Source organism: Bufo gargarizans, chromosome 2 (genome assembly GCF_014858855.1).
Source record: "Bufo gargarizans isolate SCDJY-AF-19 chromosome 2, ASM1485885v1, whole genome shotgun sequence".
In the NCBI taxonomy this organism is placed as follows: Eukaryota; Metazoa; Chordata; class Amphibia; order Anura; family Bufonidae; genus Bufo; species Bufo gargarizans.
The window spans coordinates 59,325,777-59,352,470 of NC_058081.1; the positions used below are offsets into that span (position 1 = coordinate 59,325,777).

The following is a 26,694-nucleotide window of genomic DNA, read 5'->3' on the forward strand; positions in this document are numbered from 1 at the left end:
CAGGAGAAAGGCATTCCGGGGGCTTTGAAGAACTTTACAACTCAAAAGATATCTGTATCAACCATGTTCTAGAAAATATACTGGGGCACGCATGTTCTGGAGCAACCTGGAAATTCAATTACCATGTTCCAATGTCAAAGACTATGCCATTTATTCTACATGGGTATATGGAAAAATTAAATTGAAATCGGTGTTTACACCATGGTGACTGGTGACCCGCTTGCCAAAGATTCTGTGAAACTCCAGATTTCCAAAAAGCCCTACAGCTTCCTGAGAGCCTCAAAATCTCTGCCACCTGGACTTACTGCATTGCGGCCAATGAGTCCTCATGATAGACTGCCCATGAATATAGACTTTGAATATGCTGCACTCCGAAACTGGTATTTATCTGTTCACATAAAGAATATATAGCTTGCTTGAAGACTGGTACACCCGAGGAGCCATCACAAGGCAGGACATTCTGAAGAAACACTTCATATGGTGGCCAGTTCAAAAAGTGACTTGATGTTTAAAGGGGTAATATAGGGTTTAGATAAACATGGCTTCTTTATTTCAAAAACAGCGCCACAACTGTCCACAGGTTGTGAGTGGTAATGCAGTTTAGCCTCAATCGCTTCAGTGGAGCTGAGCTGCGCTAGTAGACACAACTTATGGACAGGTGTAGCACTATTTTTGGAAGTCTGTTTTTCTACCCCTTTAATATTAAAGACTGAGCCCCCTTCAGAGACTTCTCTATAGCTATGAATAGTAATATCCATCCCTCTAGTCAGGGAATCTACATATATTCGTCTGCTAAATAATTTTTTTGTCATACCTCTGATGGTGTATGGAGCAAATACGATTGCTGTTAACAACACGTGTATCCACAATGTTCATTAAAAGTCTACAAGGTGTGTCAATGTACTGCTTGTAAATCTAAGGGGTTAAAAGGGTTGTGCAGAATTAGAAAATAGTGACAGATTTTTTTTCCAGAAACAGTGCCACACCTGTCCACAGGTTTTGTCTGGTACTGCTGCTTAGCTCCTTTAAAGTGAATGGGGCAGAACTGCAATACCGGGGCTGTTTTTAGAAGAAAGTAGGCATATTTTTTAAATCCTGTACTATCTCTTTAAGTAATCGGGGCAGTCTACGCACTCTCTTCAGGGTGTGCTTGGGAGTGGAGGGAGTGAGTAAGAGGAGAGAGGTCATTTATCTAAATGAGGTTGGCATTGATAAAGGTGTGGAGACACAAGGATATCTACGCACTCTCCTGACGACAGGTAACGTTTCCTACAGGTTTCAGGATCTATTTATCCTGGCACTCCAGCTGTTCTGAAACTACAACTCCCAGCATGCATACTTGCTCTGCTGAGATACGAGGAGCTGTTTGTAAGGTCCATTAACTCTAGAACTACTTTTCCTTTGCCTACATGGAGAACACTATATTCCCTGGTTCCTTTTTTCCCTGGCTATAGAGCCATCATTCTCTAAGTTACAGACCCTTCAAAAAGCGGAACGGAGTTTCTGGCCCCTAATAGAACAGTCCTACCCTTGTCCGTAATGTGGACAAGAATAGGACATACACTATAATTTTACAGACGGCACGGAATGGACTCCATGTGCTGTCCCCATCTTTTCTGGCCTCATTGAAGTAAATGGGTCCGCATCATACCCACAAAAAATGCGGACCAAAAATACATTCATGTGCATGAGCCCTAAAGGAGTTGTCCACTTTTAACACTCTGAAAAGATCTCTTGATGATAATCTGATCATCAACAATCAGCTGTAATCTGTGGGGAACCCTGCAGCAAGTGTTTCATTTCCCTGCAGCACCACCACAGGAGAAATGAAGCATTACACATGTTGGGTCCTCCAGAGTGAGAGACAGTCTTCATATTCAATTTCTACTCGAGCTACTAGAGGAAGATCCTGAACTGGGGACTCATGTAAGGTGCCAAGACTGATCAAAGCCGCAAACCATGAGGGAGATTTATATTTATTCTGCTAAAGTTTACGTTCTGAGAGTTAGGGCTCATTCAGACAGCAGTATGTTTTTTTGCGATTTCGCAAAAATGCGGATCCGTTTTTTTTTTGCGGACAGTTCAGTCTGTCCGCAAAAAAACGGAATGCATACGGAATGTGTTCCGTATGCATTCCGTTTTTTGCAGATCCATAGACTTGAATGGGGCCACGGAGCCGAGTTTTACTGACAAACATAGGGCATGCTCTATCTTTCTTGCGGTGCAGCGGAACAGAACAAAGGATGCGGATAGCATGCATTGTGCTGTCTGCATCTTTTGGGGTCCGATTGAAAGGAAAACGGCCATCTAAATGAGCCCTTAACAGAATCTTCCAGGCTGTGTATCCTCATCTATCTCCATCAACATTCATAGAGCGGCCTGGTATGCTGGACGTAGAAGAGCAGCAGTCAACTGCACAATGGCACAGGGCCAGACGCAGTGTGATCAATGCCCTCAGACTGTCCTCAACCAAGCAGTGAAATGTAAGATGGTCTAAATGAATACTGCCAACCGTCCAGAAGTTTCTAGAGAGTCTGTAAAAATAGGCAACTTTTTTCCTGTGTCTGTGAAAGAAAATACTGTAGATGTGTCCGTGATTTTTTTGAGGGTGGTGCTATTTGAATAGATTATTTTGGTGGTAATTATCATCACTTTACAGCTCACAGTAAATGCTGGTAATGTCATCTCATCTGTTTAATGAGCTATAGACATGTATTACTTATAATCTCTATCATTCATTATGGTTTTCCAATTTGTCCGTAAAAGATATTAACTGTCCACGATTTGGGGATAAGTTGTCCAGAAAAAAATTAAAATCTGGTCAGCATCCGTGAGGCCCAGTAGACCACAAGATACTTCTAAGGAAAGTATTTTGCTGGGGACAGTGATGGAGAAGAACACGGGAAAGTAGTGGGACCATTCCGTTTTCAATGTCACTGTATGAATCATGCCCTTTGCAAAACTTCTGCACCCTCAGATAGACATGTTCTTCTTGTTTTACTGCACTGACATGACATATGCCTCATATAATAAGTAAATACTGAGGAATTGTTTCCAAGTGAGGAGGTCCTGCCATGCTTTGCTCACCACCCAGGACCTCAAGTACATAACACCCCTGTATAATTAGTGTATTAGGCGGCAATTTAAAAAAGAAAAACATCATATGCATTTTTTACAGTCATGAAGTATTTAACCATGATGCTTTGCAGCTTCAGGTTGAGGCATCTTCTACCCAGGTCAGGATTTGTACTGGGGTACAAGTGCACTATTCCCCTATTACATCCACGTAAAGTGACAACCACTATAGACATCCAACAAGTGACACCAAACATGCAATGGAGTAAATAAAAAGTTTAATGTTCCCAGAAATGGGAGGTACTGGCTCTCCTTAAAGAGACCAGTGGTGTATGAAGACTAAGGCCTCTTGCGTTGTTAGGATCCAGCGTGCACTTCCGCTGCCGGAAGTGCCCGCCGGATCCGTAACATCGCAAGTGAACTGAAAGCATTTAAAGACTGATCAGTCTTTAAAATGCGTTCAGTGTTACTATGGCAGCCAGGACTCTATTAAAGTCCTGGTTGCCATAGTAGTAGTGGGGAGCAGTATACTTACCGCCGTGCGGCTCCCGGGGCGCTCCAGAATGACGTCAGAGCGCCCCATGCGCATGGATGACGTGATCCATGCGATCACATCATCCATGCGCGTGGGGCGCCCTGACGTCACTCTGAAGCGCCCCGGGAGCCGCACAGACGGTAAGTATACTGCTCCCCCGCTCCCCACTACACTTTACCATGGCAAACAGGACTTTAGCGTCCTGGCAGCCATGGTAACCATTCAGAAAAAGCTAAACGTAAGATCCGGTAATGCACCGAAACAACGTTTAGCTTAAGGCCGGCCGGTTCAGGATTTTTGGCCGGAGCAAAAAGCGCAGCATGCTGCGGTATTTTCTCAGGCCAAAAAACGTTCCGGTCCTGAACTGAAGACATCCTGATGCATCCTGAACGGATTTCTCTCCATTCAGAATGCATTGGGATAATCCTGATCAAGATTTTTCCGGCATAGAGCCCCGACGACGGAACTCTATGCCAAAGAAATACGCAAGTGTGAAAGAGCCCTAAGTGACATTGACCCATAGGAAAATAATATGCAAATATCTCTCAGAACAAGAGAACTGTCTCACTAGTGTCTGGAAGTGGCCCTCTATCAGTCAAGTCCATAGGCTTGGCTGTTTCCCCTTGTCATGTTCCAAGGCTTGTTATAAACAGACCACTGCAGGTAAGTATAGTTAAAGGGGTTGTCCGGGTTCAGAGCTGAACCCGGACATACCCTTATTTTCACCCCGGCAGCCCTCCTGAGCCTGGCATCGGAGCATCTCATGCTCCGATGCGCTCCCGTGCCCTGCGCTAGATCGCGCAGGGCACAGGCTCTTGTGTTTACAATAACACACTGCCGGGCGGTAACTTCCGCCCAGCAGTGTGTTCGGTGACGTCACCGGCTCTGAGGGGCGGGCTTTAGCTCTGCCCTAGCCGTTTTACTGGCTAGGGCAGAGCCAAATCCCGCCCATCAGTGCCGGTGACGTCACCGGGGTTCCTGTCAGCCCCATAGAGAGCCCCGGTACGTCACCGGAACTCAGAAAAATGCCTTTGCCCTGCGCGATTTAGCGCAGGGCAAAGGAGAGCATCGGAGCATGAACTGCTCCGATGCTCATGTCAGGGGGGCTGCCGGGGTGAAAATGGAGGGATGTCCAGGTTCAGCTCTGAACCTGGACAACCCCTTTAAAGAGGTTGTCCAGCCTACAGATATTGATGACCTATCCTTAGGATGTCATCATATCAGACCGGTGGTGGGCTCACACCCAGTACCCCACCCATCAGCTCTTTAAAGGGAATCTATCACCATGATCTTGGACTGTTACCTGGAGTAATAAATGATTAGTGCTGCAGATAAGGAGTCCAGATAGTCATTGTCAGGACTCCTGTTCACACGCCCAGGAGTCCTCTCCATTATGTTAGAACAGGGGTGGCCAACCTTACAGACACAAAGAGCAAAAAAAACATATGACTACCATTTACACACGAGTCACTGTATTTTTCGCCCTACAAGATGCACCTAGGTTTTAACAAAGAAAAATAAGAGAAAAAATATTTTTTTTACCTGATCTGCGGTCTGTTAAAAAAAATGTTTTCTTATTTTTCATTAGCAGAGAAAAAAATATATTTTTCATCAGACCTCAGACCTCTTAAACCAGATCCCCAATCCTCATCAGATCCCCAAAATAAGAACCCCAATGCTCGGCTCAGACAACACAAATCAGACTCCCAGTGTCAGACCCAATCGTGCTCAGATCCCCCCCCCCCCCCCAAATGCTCAGGTCTCACCCCCCCCCATGCTCAGATCTCCCGCCCATGCTCAGATCTCCCGCTTTCTCAGATCTGAGCCCCCATGCTCAGACCTGACCAACCCATACTCAAACAAGACTCCCCATGTTCAGATCTGCCACCCCAATGCTCAGATATGACCCCCTCATGCTCAGACTTCCCCCCATGCTCAGTTCAGACCCCCCCATGCTTAGATCAGACCCTATGCTCAGTTCTATAATTTAAAAAAATCTCTTCCCTCTCCTGATCAGGCACTGGGCTCCTGCTCGGGCACCTGCTACTCTGCAGGTCTGACACGCTCTCCACTGTGACCTGATGAGCACAACGTCAGGTCATCGTGCGTGTCTCCACGTACTACGTTCTCGCACTGTGTGCATCAGGATGTAGTGGAGAGTGAGTATATAACCATGTTATAAGGGAAAATAATAAAATCTACACAACACCTAACCCAAACCCGAACTTCTGTGAAGTACGGGTTTGGGTACCAAACATACTGATTTTTCTACGCGCGTGCAAAATGCATTAAAATGTTTTCCACTCGCGCAGAAAAATCACCCGGATCTTATCCGGCCCAAATCCATGACGCCCGTGTGAAAGAGGCCTTAGAACGACACAGCAGTCCAGACTGTATTTCTGAGCAGCTTTGAGGGCTGACAGCAGGGCGAATGGGGGGAAGAAAGCGAGCCAGGATAATGAAAATCCGAACCCCAGTGAGCATGAACCAGCTGAACCACAGCCACCCATAGTCAGATGAGAAGTGGCTGTATACATACAGAAAACTGAGGTGGGATCATATAAACTCATTGGAAAAAACAAAGTGATGCCATATATCTAGGTGAGATCAGAGCTGGACTGACGACACTGGATGGTGCCCTGTGCATTACCGCCTGTTGGCACACCCCCCCCCCCCCCCTTCCATATGGTGTGCGGTCATAGAATGTATAAATAAGGATAATAAAGGGTGCCTAAACAGAAGTGCCATACAGTATGGTGCAAAAATAACACTGCCATATATTGACCAAATAACAATGCTTAAATAATACCAACATACAGTGACCAGATAACGGCTCCAGTAATGTCCATCGTGTAAATACATTGCTATAACGTTAATCTTAAAACTGGTGGTGGTCACAAGCCTGGTGGACGAGGTCATCTACGGCGTCCGGCCTCAGCAGGGCCAGCGGACGCGCTCTGTCAGCAGTGAACTGATTCTCTGCCGTCCATAGATCATAAGCGGAGAATCGGGGTAATTAAGAGATAATGCACACCCTGCTGAAATAAACGTGTCATGTAATCATCTCTACGTCCTCTATACACACGACAGAAGCCCTGTATATCTCCCAGCATGCACTGCTGCCTCCTGTATACATCGCATAAGAAACATTTACATGATATTCATCTGAAAACTGATGCCATTTAGTTTTAGAGAAACTGCGCCTCTCGTCAGTAGGCTATATGGCTGGTATTGCAGCCTCAGCCCTTTTAAGTGAATGGGGTCGGGCTGTAATACCAGACACAGATTAGGGACAGGAGAGGTGCGGGTTATTTTCCTAAAATCTCAGTAAACACCTTTAATGAGAATGTATTACCTCTATTTTTGTGCCAATTAAACCTAGATAGTAAAATATCTACGGAAAGATTTATCAAAACTGGTGTAAAGTACAACTGGTTTAGTTGCCCATAGCAACCAATCAGATTCCATCTTTCATTTTTCAGAGGTCCTTTGGGAAATGAAAGGATCAATGTGATTGGTTGCTATGGACGACTAAGCCAGTTTTCCTTTACACTAGTTTTGATAAATCAGTTTCATTTTCTGATGGTAGTTTTTATTGTCCAGAACAAATTAGAGCATGTCACTCCCCAAAAAATGTTCCTTTACTTAATCCAGCATGTATATACAGCAAGGGTTCGAGGGAAATACAGTAGAGCAGTCGGCCTACTGCCATTTCACGTCACAGACGCTTTCTCAATGCATTTTTAATTATATTTCCTGTACTTGATTATGAGGGTAGCCATCTTGCCTGATCTGCTGTTAAAAGGGTTGCCACTTTTACCAACAAAAAATACCGGGCAACTTAAGCCACACCCCAAAGAGGGTGTGATTGTGCGGGTGTGGCTTAACACTGGGTGTTAAGTCATTATGTCATAATGTGGCTCCCAGTATTAATAATGCCCCCATTAGTGCCCCCCAGTAATATTAATGCCTCCATTAGTGCCCCCAGAATTGATAATGCCCCCATAAGTGCCCCCAGAATTGATAATGCCCTCCATTAGTGCCCCCAGTAATAGTAATGCCCCCATTAGTGCCTGCCAGAATTACTAATGCCCCCATAAGTGCCCCCAGAATTAATACTCCCCCCATTAGTGCCCCTCAGTAATATTAATGCCCCAATTAGTGCTTCCCATAATTAATAATGCCTCCTTTAGTGAACCTTAGTAATATTAATGCCCCAATTAGTGCCCCCCAAATTAATAATGCCCCCATTAGCACCCCCAGAATTAATAGTGCCCCCCAGTAATATTATTGACCCAATTAGTGTCCCCCGGAATGAATAATGTCTCCATTAGTGCCCCCAGTTATAGTAATGCCTCCATTAGTACCCCGATTAGTGCCCCCAATAATATTAATGCCCCAATTAGTGCCCAGAGAATTAATAATGCACCCATCAGTGGCCCCTAAATTAATAATGCCCCCTTCGATGCTTGTGCAAAAAAAAAACTAAAAACGTACCTCACTGATTAGATTGTGCTGCGGTGAACACTCGCTGCTGACTGGAAGCTCAGGACAGGACCTGCGTTCCAGCGTGATGACGTCTCACAGGTCCGGTCCTGAGCTTCCAGTCAGCAGTGACTGTTCACCGGTGAGGCGAGTTCCTTGCTTTATAGCAGCCACTTGGACCATAGGAACCTGTTAGACAGGAGGTATCTGATTGACTTCCATGGAAAAGCATTGTGGGCATGCTCTGTGATCTGTGCAGGGATGGGGGCAGATAATCTTGTAGACTGTAAGCCCCTTGTGGGCAGGGCCCTCTCTCCTTCTGTACCAGTCTGGAACTCGGTTTGTTCATGCTTAGTACAATTGTCTGTATTATGTATGTGCACCCCTTTTCATATGTACAGTGCCATGGAATGAAGGGCACTTTAAAGGGGTTATCTGATTTCTGAAACCCCCCCATGTGCCGGGCCCCTCACAGATAATATACTTACCCCGCTCCCGGCAGCGCTCCTGGTCCCCGCACTGCCGCTGCTGCTTCTCCCTGCACATGGATGAAAACATCCAGTGTCGGGGGGGGGGGGAGCAGCCAATGGCAGGTGGGGACAGGGACGAGCCTCCCTAGCATGCGCAGTTCGCCCTCCAGGAGTTTGGACCTCTATTTTAAGTATAGGTGCGGGACCCACACCTAACATTGTTGGGGGCTTTTCTTAGCGATATGCCAAAGATGAGAAAACCACTTCAACATACTGTAAAAACTAGATAATTTTCTGATGATACATTCCCTTTAAGGATAAAAGAATAAAATGTATCTATATGCTGACTTTTTTTTTTAAAGCGCTTCCCTACCCACTGTTAGTCTTCGCAGTATTTAATTTAAAGAAACAGCAGTTGGTGCTCCAGAGCTGCAGTTCTTACTGTGTTCTTATGATCTCCCTAGTGTGTAGTGCTGTGTATATGGTGTATAGGAATAAATCACACATTGTGGTTACAGTGACAGAGGATTAAGAAGTTTTATTTTAAATAAAATAATATTAAATATGGTAAGTGACATCATATCTACAGACGAGGATCTGTCGGAGACCGCCTGGAATTGTTCTGGCTGTGGTCGACCTGTAAAGGGAAAGGCATGGCAGTGTAATGGCGGTGCATACATGGTAAACTACATCAAAATTGAGTCAGACTAGGCATATAGTAGTTCAGTAGGGATGAAAATTATGTTTTAAGCCAGGATCGGTCAATCCTTTTAAAAGGCAAAAGTAAAGCTAGTAAGCATTGTAACATAGTAACATAACATCTACTAAGTAACATCGTTTATAAGGCTGAATAAAGACATTTGTCCATCCAGTCCGGCCTGTTATCCTGCAAGTTGATTCAGAGGAAGGCAAAAAGAAAAAAGCTCTGTTCCCCAGTTATGACACTTTTTCTTAATATGCAAATTAGGGCTTTGGTGCAATGAGTGAAGCACTGTTGCTCGTGTTGCACCCAAGCTCCAACCCTTTCTGTGGCCAGCCCTTCCCTGGCTGCTTTAATTGACACGTCCAGACACTGGCAAAAGAATGAGGGAGGAGGTGACCACAGAAAGGAGTAAAGCTTGGATGCAACAAGTGCAATGGTGACGCCCTCATTGCATCAAATGCCTAATTTACATATTAAGAAAATGTATCATATCTCAGAATCAAGAAAAGAAAAACAGCATTTAATCAAGTGAACCACAGCTACGGGTCTATGGACACAGTTAGATAGGGAGGTCGCTGGTGACAGATTCCCTTTAAAGGGGTCATATGTAAGACGATCATGGTGAGTCCCAGTGCTGGATGCTCCCATGATCAGCTACTTCTGGTTACTTTCTCTAGGTTATTTTTTGTCCTTTTAGTAGTCTACGTGGTGTTCTAGACCAGGCAACCCTTTAAAAGAGAGCTTAGTCTACTATTCCTATCTAGGTTACATTAGAAATAAAGGTTGACCCTAAAAAGTAGGCACAATCCATACATGTTTAGGGCTATTGGGAACTATGTGAAGAACTCCAGGAGAAACAAGCTCTTTACCTGTCAATTCTTCACCTGGTCGATTTTAGTCTCCATCTCAAAGTAGAGGAACACGGGCTAGATATAAGAAGAAGGACCTATCAGAGGGTGAAACTGTCAATATAGATTTGGAAGTAAGAATATTTCCTCCATCTTACCTTGTGATCCCCCATACAGACATCTCCCCCAATCCTCCCATACCGTACACAGGTTTCTCCGTCTTTTCTCTGCGAAAGACAAGTTGAATGAGAGGAAGAGATGATGGGAAGTGACATATTCAAAGGGTGACCTGGACTCACCTTCTGTAGTAAGGCTCTGGCTGTGTGAGACATGAAGACCCGGTCACACCAAGCCGGACATCGCGTACCCATAAACTCTGAAGGTTTGGTCACATTTTCACTAAAAGGGTACCTGGGAGTAAAAGCAGTAAAAACAAATATAAAAATTTTCATTTACAATCTAAAAAAAAATGTTCAATTTCAAAATTAGCCATTTTCAAGATCATTTTCTCACGTGGGTGGAAAGGAGATCTGGACCTCGGTCAGTTCAGTCAAGAAAGGGATAGGTTCATGGTCAAATCTGAGCAGCTGGAAACAATAGAAACCAGATGAAGCTAATCTTATGTAAAAGCCAATTGAAAGATATGGTCATATCTATAAGCAGAGTTCTGGAAATACTGAACATATCCATATGAAAATTTTACAATTATCTTTAGTCTCTCGAAGAAGAAAGAATACACAATGGCTTAGCTTAAAAAATGCTTAAAGAGGACCTTTCACCAGAATAAAACTTCTAAACTAACTATACAGACATATAGAGCGGCGCCCAGGGACCCCCCTGCACTTACTGTTATACCTGGGCGCCGCTCCGTTCTCCCGGTATAGCCTCCGGTATCTTGATAGTTAGGCTCCACCCAGGGGAACCTGTCGGCGTCTCCTTCTCCCATGCTGCAGCGCTGGCCAATCACAGCGCTCAGCTTATAGCCTGAGAGGCTTTTTTTTCTCTCAGGCTATGAGCTGAGCGTTGTGATTTGCCAGCGCTACAGCCTGGGAGAATGAGCCGATGGCAGGTTCCCCTGGGTGGAGCCTAACTGTAAAGATACCGGAGCCTATACCGGGAGAACGGAGCGGCGCCCAGGTATAACAGTAAGTGCAGGGGGATCCCTGGGCGCCGCTCTCCATGTCTGTATAGTTAGTTTAGAAGTTTTATTCTGGTGAAAGGTCCTCTTTAAATTAGTTGTAAATGGTGGGCTCACTAATGTACAGGGTAAGTAAGACTGGCCCGACTAGAGGTTCCTCCAGTGGAACTAGGCCTTGGGCCTAAGGGTCCAACAGAAGACAACCCCATATGGAGTTGTCTTTGGAGATGACCACTTGTCACTAGGAAGTAGATCTTATGATATGATTCATAAAATGACCTATTAGATCATATGGAAGATACAGTATGGCCGGTGTGTAAAATAATAACAGCCTCTGGAGAATATGGAGCCTATCCTATGACCAGAGCTTTATGATATCAGAGTACGGGTGACTACTCACCATGTGCACATTTTCATCCTGAAATATCTTTGTGTTTTGATGTTCAAACCATTTACATTTTATGATAAGCTGAACCTGGGGAGAAAAATCATGTACGTGTGTAAAGAAGAAGGGATAGATAGATAGATAGATAGATAGATAGATAGATAGATAGATAATAAAAATAAACTCCACGGCACTTCGAAAAGAAAAAAAGTTATTTGTTTAATGACCAGAAACGTTTCAGTCCTCTCAATGGGACCTTTCTCAAGCAGTGACAAAGATACAATGGTGCCAAGTGCAAATATAAATACAACTTCATGATAATTGATCATCAAATACAATTAATGGATAAGTGAAAACACATACATGATTTAGACACAAAAAATGACCTAGTAACACCAAGTGCCATAATGAATAAATATATAAAATTCAAAAGAGAAAGAAGATCATAATAGTATATGTATATCCATAACACATACATAGTTGATCATAATTAAAAACGTGACACAGTTGTGGTTACCTAGGTGTAGAATTGAAAACATAAATGAATAAGGAGGAGCACTGACCAGCATGGATCCGGTCCACAAGTTACAGACTGCGCATGTCTAAGGGGTGTTTGTAAAAGAGGCGCGCATTCCGCAACCAAGACTATGCGACTGCAGGTCACATGACCACGCTGTACTTGAAACGCACAATGACCAGCAAGCGGGTACCTAGCATTGTGATCGCATGATCACTGAAAAACACAGTGAACCGCAAGCTTGCAGCGAGATACGACCAACTAGCTGAAAATGATTGTACATTGGAATGATATGGATATCTTGCCATCTTAGGAACAAAATGATAGAGATGATAATAGTATAAAATATAGAGGCAACAGGAGTGAGATACTACATCAATATTATGACCCTGGATTTCCACAAGGTCCGGTGCAGCTTCCACCGCATCCAAACCCTGTTTGGAGGGTCGACACAGCCGCTTGGTATCTGTATAACAGACATCAAACAACAGATCCAATACTAAAATAAGAAGAGTAATAAAAGAATCATTGTATGCGAAATGGCGTGTCAATCCGTCTCAACATACAACAATTGGGGCAGACAGACTACGGAGCTCCATACCAGACCCATTCCGAAAATTCAGCATGCGGACTTTATATCGAACATCCATAACCATTTAATGATGAAATAAAATATATATATATTCTCACTTATCCATTAATTGTATTTGATGATCAATTATCATGAAGTTGTATTTATATTTGCACTTGGCACCATTGTATCTTTGTCACTGCTTGAGAAAGGTCCCATTGAGAGGACTGAAACGTTGCTATCTGGTCATTAAACAAATACCTTTTTTTCTTTTCGAAGTGCCGTGGAGTTTGGTGCTGCCCATTTTCTTTTTTCTCTAGATATATAGATAGATGATAGATAGATAGATAGATAGATAGATAGATAGATATGAGATAGATAGATAGATAGATAGATAGATATGTGATAGATAGATAGATAGATATGAGATAGATAGATATGTGATAGATAGATAGATAGATAGATAGATAGATAGATAGATAGATAGATAGATAGATAGATAGATAGATAGGCAGATAGGTAGATAGAGCATTTATATAAGCAGAAGAAGTGAATGGAGGAACATAAGTTGAGGGAACTCTCTATGAGCTATTTCTACCTCCCCGTCCTGTTCATACACGGCAGTCTGTCCGCCTGTGCCTCCTGCGTCACTCGAGGACCAGCCTTGAGCCTGTGGATAGAGGACTGATCTCAATCACTCAGTACATAATATACAATAATCCCATATAAAAATGTATACATTTTGATTAATGATCTCCAGACCTGAATGAAACTTTTCAAGTCCAAACGGAAGTTAAAATCTCCAAATAGGAAACATGGGGCATTACAGTCATCTCTTAACCTGGGAACACAAACAAGAACCTAGGATATATGGCAGTGGTTTGTAACGTGTGACTTTAATAACTGAGGACTGGTGGGATGGATTGGTACCTTGTCAGCACATGGAATAGGCCTCGTCTACGGTTGGCGCTGTACACCGACGGGGAGCAGTCACTTGACACTAGGTTTGAGGCATCATGAAAGAGGTGAAGGTTCACCAGATCAAACATCCTTAAATACAGAAGGCGGATCCATGTTAAGAGTCCAAACAGTGATAAATACTGAGATTTAAAAAAATGTGAAAAAAAAAAATCTAGGTATAAAAGACTGAAAGAAAATGGACAATGCATCGGTTGAAGTGAGATCTCGGTATCAAAGAAATTCATAGAGAGTTGGGCAAGGCAGGTTGACCTATGGTCCTCCAGTGTGTTTTTACAAAACTGACACTTGTGGCATGCCATTCAGTGTCAAGTGTCAGATTACAAGATTATCAAATAGGACTTCTACTATTTTTTAATTGTGAGGTCCTTGTGCAGTGACCCGGTGGGTCACTGCAAAATGAGTTTCTGTGACTTTACTGTGCATTTTGTGACCTACAGGTTGTACCATTCTTGGATTCAGCTACTAGGTGTAGACTGGCCCGACCCCCTCTGATCTGAGAGCTGTAGTGAGCGTAGTGTGAGCGTAGAGTGTAGTAAAGTACAGTTACCCTATTTCACCATATCCATTGTCACCTGCATTGCTGCGGCATTCTTTTCTGCCAAACCCGAGGGATCCCTGCCTTGCACCCCAAAAAAACACTGACACCAAGAGCACTCCACCTACGACTAGACAGAAGACCCCAAAATCAGGGTGTGTCCGAAGAGGAAGAAATGGTGCACCCTTCCATCTACTGCACAGCCCAGGGAGCACCAGAATGAGGACCGCCACTGTGAGTCCTATTGCTCCTACCCTTGCCATCACCGCCACTCTCATCCTCTTACTCTCCTCTCCTAGGCTCGATGCACCAGGCCTAGTTCTTACAAAAAAAAATTGGATTCCATGGGAGGTCCCTCTCCACTAAAACCAACTGGAGATTTTGAACATTCCAAGAAATGTTGGCTGGAAAGTCCAATACTTTAAAAGGTTTGTCTTGTTTAGGAAACTAATTTTCACATACTTTGTAAAAGAGGTTCACTGATCAGGACCCTTAACTATGAGCTCTGGAGGGCCCTGCATTGCAAAGATTCATTGATTTAATGGAGAATTGTGTGATGCTTGATTTCCCCTGCGGAGGCGCTGCAGATAGATTAAACACTTGCGGTTGGATTCCCCCACAAATTACAGCTGATTGTTGGGGGTTCTAAAAGCATGATACCAGATGATTAGTGCATGGCATGGGCCATAGACCTTACAGGGAAATCTCCCGGTGGGGCCGATGCCAAAGGGGCCGCCTAAGCCCTCTTCTTTGCCGCTGGTCAGGTAGATAATGAGCTCTCCGTGGTAATTAACGGTGTAAGAATCAGAAATATATGCCCTCTGAATTGATCTGCTGTGGTCTGTATCTCATCTCCTAAGCCCCCTGCTCCATATCTTGATCAGAGACAACTGGAGGAGGACAGAAAATGGCAGCTATTGATGGCCACAACAGAAGGACAGCTTTTGGGGAAATATATTATGCTGCACTGTAGTATTTGGTTCTGCTGGGACTGTATTTTGCACTAGCGTGTTGCCCCGTCTTCTGTCAATTTGCACCCCCTACAACATGGGGCCACTTTAAGTTCCCAGTCTGCTCCTGGTGTATGGTCAGGGGTCAGGTCCCTTCTAGCGGGAAGGGAATATATATACACAGGTTATACTGAAGATTAAAAGGAGGAAGCACAGGCGCGTACATTGCAGCAAGCAACAGGTCTGCAGTAGATCACGCGAGTATTGGGATCAAAGGTTGCTCATTATTGGAGATATGAGTCAAACACAAACAAATTTATCATCGTGATTGTCAAACTCCAGAACAATCACACTGCGCTTTCGCCCGAGGAAGACTTGGCTACTATTACCCGCACGTGTTACACCAACATGTGTCCCAGTCATCAGCACAAAGTCAGGAGTTTCACTAACCGGTCATTTACTAGCCATCTTGTCTTCATGAATCCCTTGCGAGTCCATGCAAACTGTGAACAAAACAGGAGATCATAAAAGAGGTGGTCTGCTTTAGAAAACCCATGTACCCTAGTAAAGAATTATATGAGTTAAAGGGGTTGTGCTACCATTACAGATCAGTGAATCGATTCATACGAATCAAATTAGTTTAAAAATCTGCCTCCTTGAGCGGTGAGGAGCTGGCCCCTGCTGCTCAAGAGACTGCCCCTTCCCCTTGATTGAATGGGCCAGACATCTTTCTTGGCCCTGTCAATCTTGGACCTGCACCATTGCTCCAAGTAGCGGCACAAGCATAGAGTCTCTGCTGGAACAGAGCAGACGTTGACTGTGCATGCGCCGGTCACGTCTAGGTACACCAGCAAGTGTAGCGGCATATGCATAGTCAGCATCTTTGCTGCTTAGATGGCAGACCTTGATATAAATAAAAGTGTTGGAATCGCACTCACCGGATCTTGCGGTCAACCGAAATGCGGCAGCCCACCTGGAGTCCAAGATTCATCGGGGCTCCCTCATAATGAGTCCAAAAAAAGCAATGGAGGCAGCATGTCCGGTAAAAAAAACCTTTAATGGGCACAGCCAAGTGAACTTAACGTGCAGAAGTTGTGACGTTTCGGCCGCTTCACAGCCTTTATCAAACATGTTTGATAAAGGCTGTGAAGCGGCCGAAACGTCACAACTTCTGCACGTTAAGTTCACTTGGCTGTGCCCTCTAGATGGCAGACCTGAAATTGATAGGGCCAGGGGAGATGTCTGGCCATGGCAAAGAGGAGGCTCTCGAGCAGTGGGGCAAACCCCCCTCTGCTCAAGAAAGCTGATTTTTGAATAAATTTGAAGTTATTTCGCTCATCTCTATTCAGCATGAATAACTAGCTACTTTTGTCATTTATTTTCTGTTACAAAAACTCTCCAGTTGTGAGATATTTTCTTTACTTCATTACAAGGGTGCCCCCTGGTGTTTAATATGTATAGGAATATGCATGTCCACCCACTGAGGTGGTCGCACATGCTCAGTTTCATCTTTCAACTGCCACCAGCTGTATCTACTTTTAGAAGCTGTGGACAGTCACAGGGCGAGAGCTGAAGCAGAAAGAACAGACACCCTGAGCCATGATAGGAAGAAAGCTGTAGCAGAAAGGACATACCCTCTGAAAAAGTATACGCCCCTGAGCATCCAACCTAAAGAGAATATAGCAGAACTATTGGAGCAATTAATGGGGGGGTCCATGTGAGGTACAGATACTCGTTCTAGTTTTGTAGAAAGAGACTGTCTTGTACTATATGTTGTCTGATTCTCATTTTTACATCAGTCATGGCATAACTTCTGGTGTCCATCTACAAAGGGCATCTTTTGGAGGACACTGCACATTGATATCTATGAACAATATGCATTGCTTCATTTCTCCTCTGGTGGTGCTCCAGGGGAATTCAATACTTGCGTTCAGGTTACAGTTGATCAAAGGGGGTCCTAGCAGCGGAACAACAGCCTATCATTGGGAACCCTTTTAAGAAACAATTGCTGAGGCATCTGCCCTGGGTGCTTCGGGATGTCAAGAAAGCCACTTTGACCTAGCTAGAGTATTCTGATGCAGAGCTTGGGCAATAAACTGAATCTCTGCCCCTTGTCAAGTCTAAAGTACTTCAAAATGTTCTTGTTCTGACCGTATAAAATATCATAAATATCACATTGTTTCTCGTGGTTAAACCGATGATGGCGACAGTGGTCTGGTTGTACCTAAGCTAACTTTGACCAAGTCAATAACTAGGGTCTTTGGCAGCAGGTTCTGATATTTTAGGACACAGAATAGCCGCACACTGGTTACTCTGCTGCCATTCTCTTATGGCACTTTGGTTTTGTTCCCATAGAAGTTATGGAGTTCTCCTAAAGTTTCCACCCAAAATGTAAAAATTGGCTAATTAACTTTAAGTTCAACTAAGAGTTCAACTCTATGCATGTAAAGCTGAGTCATCCTTGTCTTTTAGCAGTTGTGCAATCCCATTATAAGTGATTACTAATAGAGCAAAGTCACATAGACCAAGCTTCATCCTCCATTGGGCTGGCTCAGCATCCTGGGGAAAGCCTGCGGCCCCATAAAAAACTGTTTATCAATTAACTTAGATTAAATTGGCACAGAACTGGGAACCAAATGCGATAGCAATATAAAGGGTGTGTCCAGGATGAGAAAAACATGGCAGCTTTCTTCCAAAACTGCACTACTCCTGACCACAGGTTGTGTGTGATATCGCAGCTTAATTTATGAGACTTAACTGAAGTACTGCACCCAACCTGTTGTTCTACATTGGACAACCACTGGAGGTCACAAAACTCGAATAAAAGAAGTTGAAAGCCAAACACCCTAGCACTTAATTGGTGGCTGGACACCAGGGATTGCACTGCTCCATTACTTCCTATGAAGTGTTCCAATTGCAGTGATGTATATACCTCCAGCCAGAAGTCTTGGGGGAATCTTTCCTTGTGAACAGTGGGACAATCCTCAAGTGATCCCATCCACATTGTATGGCCCGAGATGGACACGAAGTTCTTTTCTGAGGGATAAGAGGTATTTGGAGAAGATATTACTAACACAACAAAAAGCTAATGGTATAGTTTTCAACCCTCCTGGAATGTCTGGGGGGCTCCCAGAACAAAGGGGGCAATCTCCTGAAAGGTGTACCACATTCTCATCTCTCAACGTTCTTCACAACCAGGTTGCATCACTTACAATGTCCTGACACCACATGGTGTCTGTGCATTGTCTGAGGTGGCACCAGGTAGTGGAGGGTAGTGCAGGAATCTCAAGTACCTTATTGTCTGGTCTGAGGTCCATATTGGTGTAGTTTGACACCTTATATAGAAACCCAAGACCAGACCTTCTATTGTCTGTAAACAGGGAGGTCTAGGGTTTGTAAACAATGAGTTCTTGTCTAGAGTCTGTAGACAGGGAGGTCTGGTATAAGGTTTGTAAACAAAGGGGGGCCTGGTCTGGGGTCTGAATACAGTGAATTCTGGTCTGGAGTCTGTAAATATGGAGGTCTAAGGTCTGTTACTGTAGCAGTCTCTTATTAAGGTTTGTAAACAGAGGAGGGTCTAGTCTGGTTTTTGTATACAGAGAGGTCTGGGAACTGTATACAGAGAGGTCAGGTCTGGGGTCTGTATACAGGGAGGTCAAGTCTGGGGTCTGTATATAGAGAATTTTGGCCTGTGGGCTGTATATAGGAAGGTCAGGTCTGGGGTCTGTAAACTGAGGAGACGTATGGTCTAGGGTCTGTATCTGTGAAGAGGATCTGTTGAATTGAGGTTATACGTACTATTTGTGATTAATATGTCATATGTTGTGAGAGTGTTCTACATAAATAGGCAGGGCATGAAGTTTAAAAACTTTGCACTACTATATATTCCACCCTAGGGAATGTAATAGATGTCCTTTCTCAATAGTTGGCAAGTATGATATAAGTCCCTCTATATACCAGTCTCTATGTAATACTAAGATGGCGGTCTATGGATATACCAGTTTATTCCTAATAAGAATGTAGACAGTGAATATGCCAGTCATCTATAATAAGACTGAAGGTAATGAAAGCGTGTTTATTATGAGTACAGACAGTGCCAGTCTCTGTATAATAAAACTGCTGTGGATATTAGATATGTGCCAGTCTCTGTATAATAAAACTGGTGCTGATATTAGATATGTGCCAGTCTCTTTATAATAAATCTGCTGCTGATATTAGATATGTGCCAGTCTCTTTATAATAAAACTACTGCTGATATCAGATATGTGCCAGTCTCTGTATAATAAAAGGGGTGCTGATATTAGATATGTGCCAGTCTCTTTATAATAAAACTATTGCTGATATTAGATATGTGCCAGTCTCTTTATAATAAATCTGTTGCTGTATTAGATATGTGCCAGTCTCTTTATAATAAATCTGCTGCTGATATTAGATATGTGCCAGTCTCTTTATAATAAATCTGCTGCTGATATTAGATATGTGCCAGTCTCTTTATAATAAAACTACTGCTGATATCAGATATGTGCCAGTCTCTTTATAATAAATCTGCTGCTGATATTAGATATGTGCCAGTCTCTTTATAATAAAACTACTGCTGATATCAGATATGTGCCAGTCTCTTTATAATAAAAGGGGTGCTGATATCAGATATGTGCCAGTCTCTTTATAATAAATCTGCTGCTGATATTAGATATGTGCCAGTCTCTTTATAATAAAACTATTGCTGATATTAGATATGTGCCAGTCTCTTTATAATAAATCTGTTGCTGTATTAGATATGTGCCAGTCTCTTTATAATAAATCTGCTGCTGATATTAGATATGTGCCAGTCTCTTTATAATAAAACTACTGCTGTTATCAGATATGTGCCAGTCTCTTTATAATAAAAGGGGTGCTGATATCAGATATGTGCCAGTCTCTTTATAATAAATCTGCTGCTGATATTAGATATGTGCCAGTCTCTTTATAATAAAACTACTGCTGATATTAGATATGTGCCAGTCTCTTTATAATAAAACTGGTGCTGATATTAGATATGTGCCAGTCTCTTTATAATAAATCTGCTGCTGATATTAGATATGTGCCAGTCTCTTTATAATAAAACTACTGCTGATATCAGATATGTGCCAGTCTCTTTATAATAAAACTACTGCTGATATTAGATATGTGCCAGTCTCTTTATAATAAATCTGCTGCTGATATTAGATATGTGCCAGTCTCTTTATAATAAAACTACTGCTGTTATCAGATATGTGCCAGTCTCTTTATAATAAAAGGGGTGCTGATATCAGATATGTGCCAGTCTCTTTATAATAAATCTGCTGCTGATATTAGATATGTGCCAGTCTTTTTATAATAAAACTACTGCTGATATTAGATATGTGCCAGTCTCTTTATAATAAAACTACTGCTGATATTAGATATGTGCTAGTTTCTTTATAATAAATCTGTTGCTGATATTAGATATGTGCCAGTCTCTTTATAATAAATCTGTTGCTGATATTAGATATGTGCCAGTCTCTTTATAATAAATCTGTTGCTGATATTAGATATGTGCCAGTCTCTTTATAATAAATCTGTTGCTGATATTAGATATGTGCCAGTCTCTTTATAATAAATCTGTTGCTGTATTAGATATGTGCCAGTCTCTTTATAATAAATCTGTTGCTGTATTAGATATGTGCCAGTCTCTTTATAATAAATCTGTTGCTGATATTAGATATGTGCCAGTCTCTGCGTGGTAAACCGTAGACAGGCAATACGACGGTCTCTTTGTATAATACACTTTATGCATTCTCTATAGAAACCCAACTTACCTTGGAAATCATAGATCTTAACATTACGCAGAGAGCTGTGTATGAAATAGATGGAAGCCAGGGCCTGCCAAAGAAACAGAGAAGAGAAAGGGTTAATATGGTAGTCTTGCGTGGGGGGGGGGGTGTAGGTAAAGTAGGGGTTAATAAAGTCAGGGCCCATGGGTTCCTAGCAGTCTTTGCTAAGGACAAGTGCATAGGTGGACTTACCAACCCCCAACTGGCCCTAGGGGGCACCCTGGACCCTCCCACCCTCACGGCTGCGCTGGGCTGATTAATTGGGAGCTGGCGATCAATAGGAGGCAGAAAATTAAAACTATTTTTAAGAGATTAAGTCGTTTAACAGCTGTCTGGAGCGATGTCAGAGAGGGATACCACAGAGACGGGGAGGGGAGGAGGTGGGGGAGAGGGACCATAAGGAGCACACAGAATGTGAATTTAAGGAAGGCAAGTAGAAGTGATGCCAGCCCATCTAATCTACCTACTGGCCGGCATTGTAGAGCTTGTGCCCACCATCACCCCAATATACCACAAATACTAGAAATGATACTCTCTCTAAAACAGTATCATGTCATGACTCCTGGCAGACCGAGTAAAAGTTACAGATGTAGCAGAGCTAAATCGGTTCTTCAGTTTGAGCACGCTTTCAGTCTACATTACCTGCTGTCCTAAGTGTCAGAGATCACAGTCTCAGGAAAGTTGTGAAGATTCAATATGGTGGCATCGGATGATATAATAATAGTAGGGTACCACAGGCGCCAACTCATGTGGCACCGTGGCCTGCGGTAAGGGATGGCTTGAGGTGACCGGTGGATACTGGGCAAGCACCTTGCTGGCAAGAGATGGGTTAACGGAGTGGTGCTCTCGGAGGGGGTGCTGAGATTCACAGACATGTTCATAAATCAGAGTCTCGCACGAGAGAGTCGCAAAAATATAGAGTACCAAATAATTGCCTATCAAAGGAGCGTTAATAACCAGGAGTGAGAAGAGAGAGACAGCGCTGCCTGGGGAGAGAAAGGGAGCAGACTAGTGATGGAGAGACAGTGCACTGTGGAGACAAGGAGAGCAATCTAGTAGAGAAGAGACTGCTGACTGTAGAGGGATGAGAGTAGTCTAGTATAGAGAGACTGCTGACTGTAGAGGGACGAGAGCAGTCTAGTATAGAGAGACTGCTGACTGTAGAGGGACGAGAGCAGTCTAGTAGAGAAGAGACTGCTGACTGTAGAGGGATGAGAGTAGTCTAGTATAGAGAGACTGCTGACTGTAGAGGGACGAGAGCAGTCTAGTATAGAGAGACTGCTGACTGTAGAGGGATGAGAGCAGTCTAGTATAGAGAGACTGCTGACTGTAGAGGAATGAGAGCAGTCTAGTATAGAGAGACTGCTGACTGTAGAGGGATGAGAGCAGTCTAGTATAGAGAGACTGCTGACTGTAGAGGGACAAGAGCAGTCTAGTATAGAAGAGACTGTTGACTGTAGAGGGATGAGAGCAGTCTAGTATAGAGAGACTGCTGACTGTAGAGGGATGAGAGCAGTCTAGTATAGAAGAGACCGCTGACTGTAGAGGGATGAGAGCAGTCTAGTATAGAAGAGACCGCTGACTGTAGAGGGATGAGAGCAGTCTAGTATAGAAGAGACCGCTGACTGTAGACGGATGAGAGCAGTCTAGTATAGAAGAGACCGCTGACTGTAGAGGGATGAGAGCAGTCTAGTATAGAGAGACTGCTGACTGTAGAGGGATGAGAGCAGTCTAGTATAGAAGAGACCGCTGACTATAGAGGGACAAGAGCAGTCTAGTATAGAGGAGACTGCTGACTGTAGAGGGATGAGAACAGTCTAGTATAGAAGAGACTGCTGACTGTAGAGGGATGAGAGCAGTCTAGTATAGAAGAGACTGCTTACTGTAGAGAGATCAGAGCAGTCTAGTATAGAAGAAACTACTGACTGTAGAGAGATCAGAACAGTCTAGTATAGAAGAGACTACTGACTGTAGAGAGATCAGAACAGTCTAGTATAGAATAGACCGCTGACTGTAGAGAGATCAGAGCAGTCTAGTATAGAATAGACCGCTGACTGTAGACGGATGAGAGCAGTCTAGTATAGAAGAGACCGCTGACTGCAGAGGGACGAGAGCAATCTAGTATTGAATAGACTGCTTACTGTAGAGAGATCAGAGCAGTCTAGTATAGAATAGACCGCTGACTGTAGAGAGATCAGAGCAGTCTAGTATAGAATAGACCGCTGACTGTAGAGGGATGAGAGCAGTCCATTATAGAAGAGACAATGAGAGTAGAGACAGACGACTGGAGAGAGAAAAAGAGCAGTCTAGTGTAGAAGAGACAGCTGATTGTGGAGGGGAATATATATCCTGTATAGACACACATAGATGCTGTGTATACATGTGCGTACAACCGTTTTTAAAGCACAGGAGACACCTCTCTCTCTCTCTTCGGCTGCCCGTATACATGAGATGGCTGACAGCTAACTCTCCTGATCCTCTTAGGGGAGAGCTGGGAGGAGGGGAGTGGTAGTCATGACACTGACAGGAGTTGTAGTTGTTCATGGTGGCTGTCCTCACTTCAACCCTCCCTCCCTCCCTGGGGCCATGCAGTGCATGGACAGTGCCACCTTTCTTCAGTTGGGGCACACCCTGGACCTTTTAGGGCTCCTGCTTGGTGTTAGGCGGGTGCCTTTGATGCAAAGCGCTCGTTAATCAGGTAATTGGATCGTTTGTGCGAAGACAAAAATCCTTGCTTCCCAGTTGCAGATAATGCTGTGCAAACACGATCTGCTGCCGGGAAACAACGAGTCAGTGTGGTGACGAGCGATGGTGTTGGCGATCACTGCTCTCCATACTGTGGAAGCGATCGCTGCATGTAAATACACCGGTCTCCTCCTCTAGCGGTCAGCAGACTGTCGGGAAGGAACACTTCCTTCTGCTAGATAGTCATCCTGTGTAAAGGGTCCATTATCTGCTGAGAACAAAAGGATTGGGTGATATAATCCAAAGTGCCCGATCCTTATCTCTCCAACATCAATCATCGGCAGAGAATCTTGAGGCCTCCATAAACATTAGATGATCATCCAAACCCGCCAAGACCGAGCTTCGTAGATGGAGAACTCACTGCTATATTGGTTTATGGAGACCCTGAATGTAGGTAGGTATATCCTCACCCCGCACCATGCTGGTGAACAGAGGCTCCATGCTACACTCTTGGTATACACCTACGGGCTCAAAGGCTTTTCCAGCTGTTTGCAAAGAAAGCTGAATCACTGTATAAAAAGAGACTTCTACAACTTTCTAATATATTTTGCTTCTTTTTGTCACCATTTTCTAGACAGATCCGTCTTCAAAATGCTTTCAGTGTTACTATGGCAGCCAGGACGCTATTAAAGTCCTGGTTGCCATAGTAGTAGTGGGGAGCGGGGGAGCGGCATACTTACAGTCCGTGCGGCTCCCGGGGCGCTCCAGAATGACGTCAGAGCGCCCCATGCGCATGGATGACGTGCCATGCGACTTTAGCGTCCCGGCAGCCATGGTAACCATTGAGAAAAAGCTAAACGTCGTATCCGGCAATGCGCCGAAACGACGTTTAGCTTAAGGCCGGATCCGGATCAATGCCTTTCAATGGGAATTAATTCCGGATCCGGCCTTGCAGCAAGTCTTCAGGACTTTTGGCCGGAGCAAAAAGCGCAGCATGCTGCGGTATTTTCTCCGGCCAAAAAACGTTCCGTTCCGGAACTGAAGACATCCTGATGCATCCTGAACGGATTTCACTCCATTCAGAATGCATTAGGATAAAACTGATCAGGATTCTTCCGGCATAGAGCCCCGACGACGGAACTCTATGCCGGAAGACAAGAATGCAGGTGTGAAAGAGCCCTAAGGCCTCCTGCACACGAACCTCTGCTGCCCATGCTGCGGACCGCAAAAAACTACGCCAGCCAGGTGCAGGCCTGCCATAAATTTCAGAGCGCAAGGAGGAAACCAAGACCAGTGTTCCCCTGGATCAACTTGCAGGATAACAGGCTGAACTGGATGGACAGATGTCTTTTTCAGCCTTATAAACTATGTTACTTAGTAAATGTGCCCCATTGAGCACTTTGGACAATGTGTAGTCATCTGGATCTCAAGAGTCTTCCTACTGCCATAGCAGGTGCTCATCTGCTACACAGTGGGAGGAGGGCTCGTGCCATAATGTACAGTCAGGTCCATAAATATTGAGACATCGACACAATTCTAAAATGTTGGGCTCTATACACCACCACAATGGATTTGAAAGGAAACAAACAAGATGTGCTTTACCTGCAGACTGTCAGGTTTAATTTGAGGGCATTTACATCCAAATCAGGTGAACGGTGTAGGAATTACAACAGTTTGCATATGTGCCTCCCACTTGTTAAGGGACCAAAAGTAATGGGACAATTGGCTTCTCAGCTGTTCCATGGCCGGGTGTGTGTTATTCCCTCATTATCCCAATTACAATGAGCAGATAAAAGGTCCAGCGTTCATTTCAAGTCTGCTATTTGCATTTGGAATCTGTTGCTGTCAACTTTCAAGATGAGATCCAAAGAGCTGTCACTATCAGTGAAGCAAGCCATCATTAGGCTGAAAAAACAAAACCATCAGAGAGATAGCAAAAAACATTAGGCATAACCAAAACAACTGTTTGGAAAATTCTAAAAAAAGAAGGAACGCACCGGTGAGCTCAGCAACACCAAAAGACCCGGAAGACCACGGAAAACAACTGTGGTGGATGACCGAAGAATTCTTTCCCTGGTGAAGAAAACACCCTTCACAACAGTTGGCCAGATCAAGAACACTCTCCAGGAGGTAGGTGTATGTGTGTCAAAGTCAACAATCAAGAGAAGACTTCACCAGAGTGATACAGAGGGTTCACCACAAGATGTAAACCATTGGTGAGCCTCAAAAACAGGAAGGCCAGATTAGAGTTTGCCAAACATCTATAAAAGCCTTTACAGTTCTGGAACAACATCCTATGGACAGATGAGACCAAGATCAACTTGTACCAGAGTGATGGGAAGAGAAGAGTATGGCAAAGGAAAGGAACTGCTCATGGTCCTAAGCATACCACCTCATCAGTGAAGCATGGTGGTGGTAGTTTCATGGCGTGGGCATGTATGGCTGCCAATGGAACTGGTTCTCTTGTATTTATTATGTGACTGCTGACAAAAGCAGCAGGATGAATTCTGAAGTGTTTCGGGCAATATTATCTGCTTATTCAGCCAAATGCTTCAGAACTCATTGGACAGCGCTTCACAGTGCAGATGGACAGCGGCTGCTTTGGGGCCCAAACTCAGAAGGGGCCCAACCAGGATGAGAACTAAAATATTTTATTGTATTGGTCCCCTCAACAGTATTACACAATGAAATTCTATACAGTGACAGGAAATGGATGGAGCAGCTGCCGGGCCTGGTCTGAGAGAGTAATCTTTACTAGCCACAGGAATGGGGGGTGGCATGAAAGGAAGGGATTGCAAAGAAATTACTGGGGAAGGGGCCCCATTCAAAAATTTGCTTTGGGGCCAAGTCATTTCTAGTTATGCCACTGGTGAGCATTATTGCGTGGGGCAAAACTACTGTGAAGGGTGCACTATGGGGGCATAACTAATGTGTGGGGGGGTTGTACAGCGGGCATGACTGGTCTTGACTAGCCGTGGGAGCGGG

The 26,694-nt window shown here is 44.0% G+C and overlaps 1 protein-coding gene across 4 annotated transcripts in view; it reads right to left on the reverse strand.

Annotated features, from left to right (window-relative positions):
• Nucleotides 1-9,077: 9,077 nt before the first annotated feature.
• LOC122929407 (inositol polyphosphate-5-phosphatase A-like) overlaps nucleotides 9,078-26,694 on the reverse strand; it is an 83,037-nt gene continuing 65,420 nt past the window's right edge. For all 4 annotated transcript variants that reach the window (XM_044282958.1, XM_044282961.1, XM_044282959.1 and 1 more), the window contains 12 exons: nucleotides 21,010-21,073; nucleotides 18,126-18,229; nucleotides 15,644-15,696; nucleotides 13,658-13,777; nucleotides 13,490-13,568; nucleotides 13,326-13,397; nucleotides 11,655-11,729; nucleotides 10,630-10,703; nucleotides 10,416-10,527; nucleotides 10,275-10,343; nucleotides 10,138-10,194; nucleotides 9,078-9,202 (listed from right to left, as the gene is read on the reverse strand). In XM_044282958.1, the coding sequence (XP_044138893.1) occupies nucleotides 10,141-10,194; nucleotides 10,275-10,343; nucleotides 10,416-10,527; nucleotides 10,630-10,703; nucleotides 11,655-11,729; nucleotides 13,326-13,397; nucleotides 13,490-13,568; nucleotides 13,658-13,777; nucleotides 15,644-15,696; nucleotides 18,126-18,229; nucleotides 21,010-21,073 (876 nt within the window). In that variant the 3' untranslated portion in view covers nucleotides 9,078-9,202; nucleotides 10,138-10,140. The remainder of the gene's footprint in view (nucleotides 9,203-10,137; nucleotides 10,195-10,274; nucleotides 10,344-10,415; nucleotides 10,528-10,629; nucleotides 10,704-11,654; nucleotides 11,730-13,325; nucleotides 13,398-13,489; nucleotides 13,569-13,657; nucleotides 13,778-15,643; nucleotides 15,697-18,125; nucleotides 18,230-21,009; nucleotides 21,074-26,694) is intronic.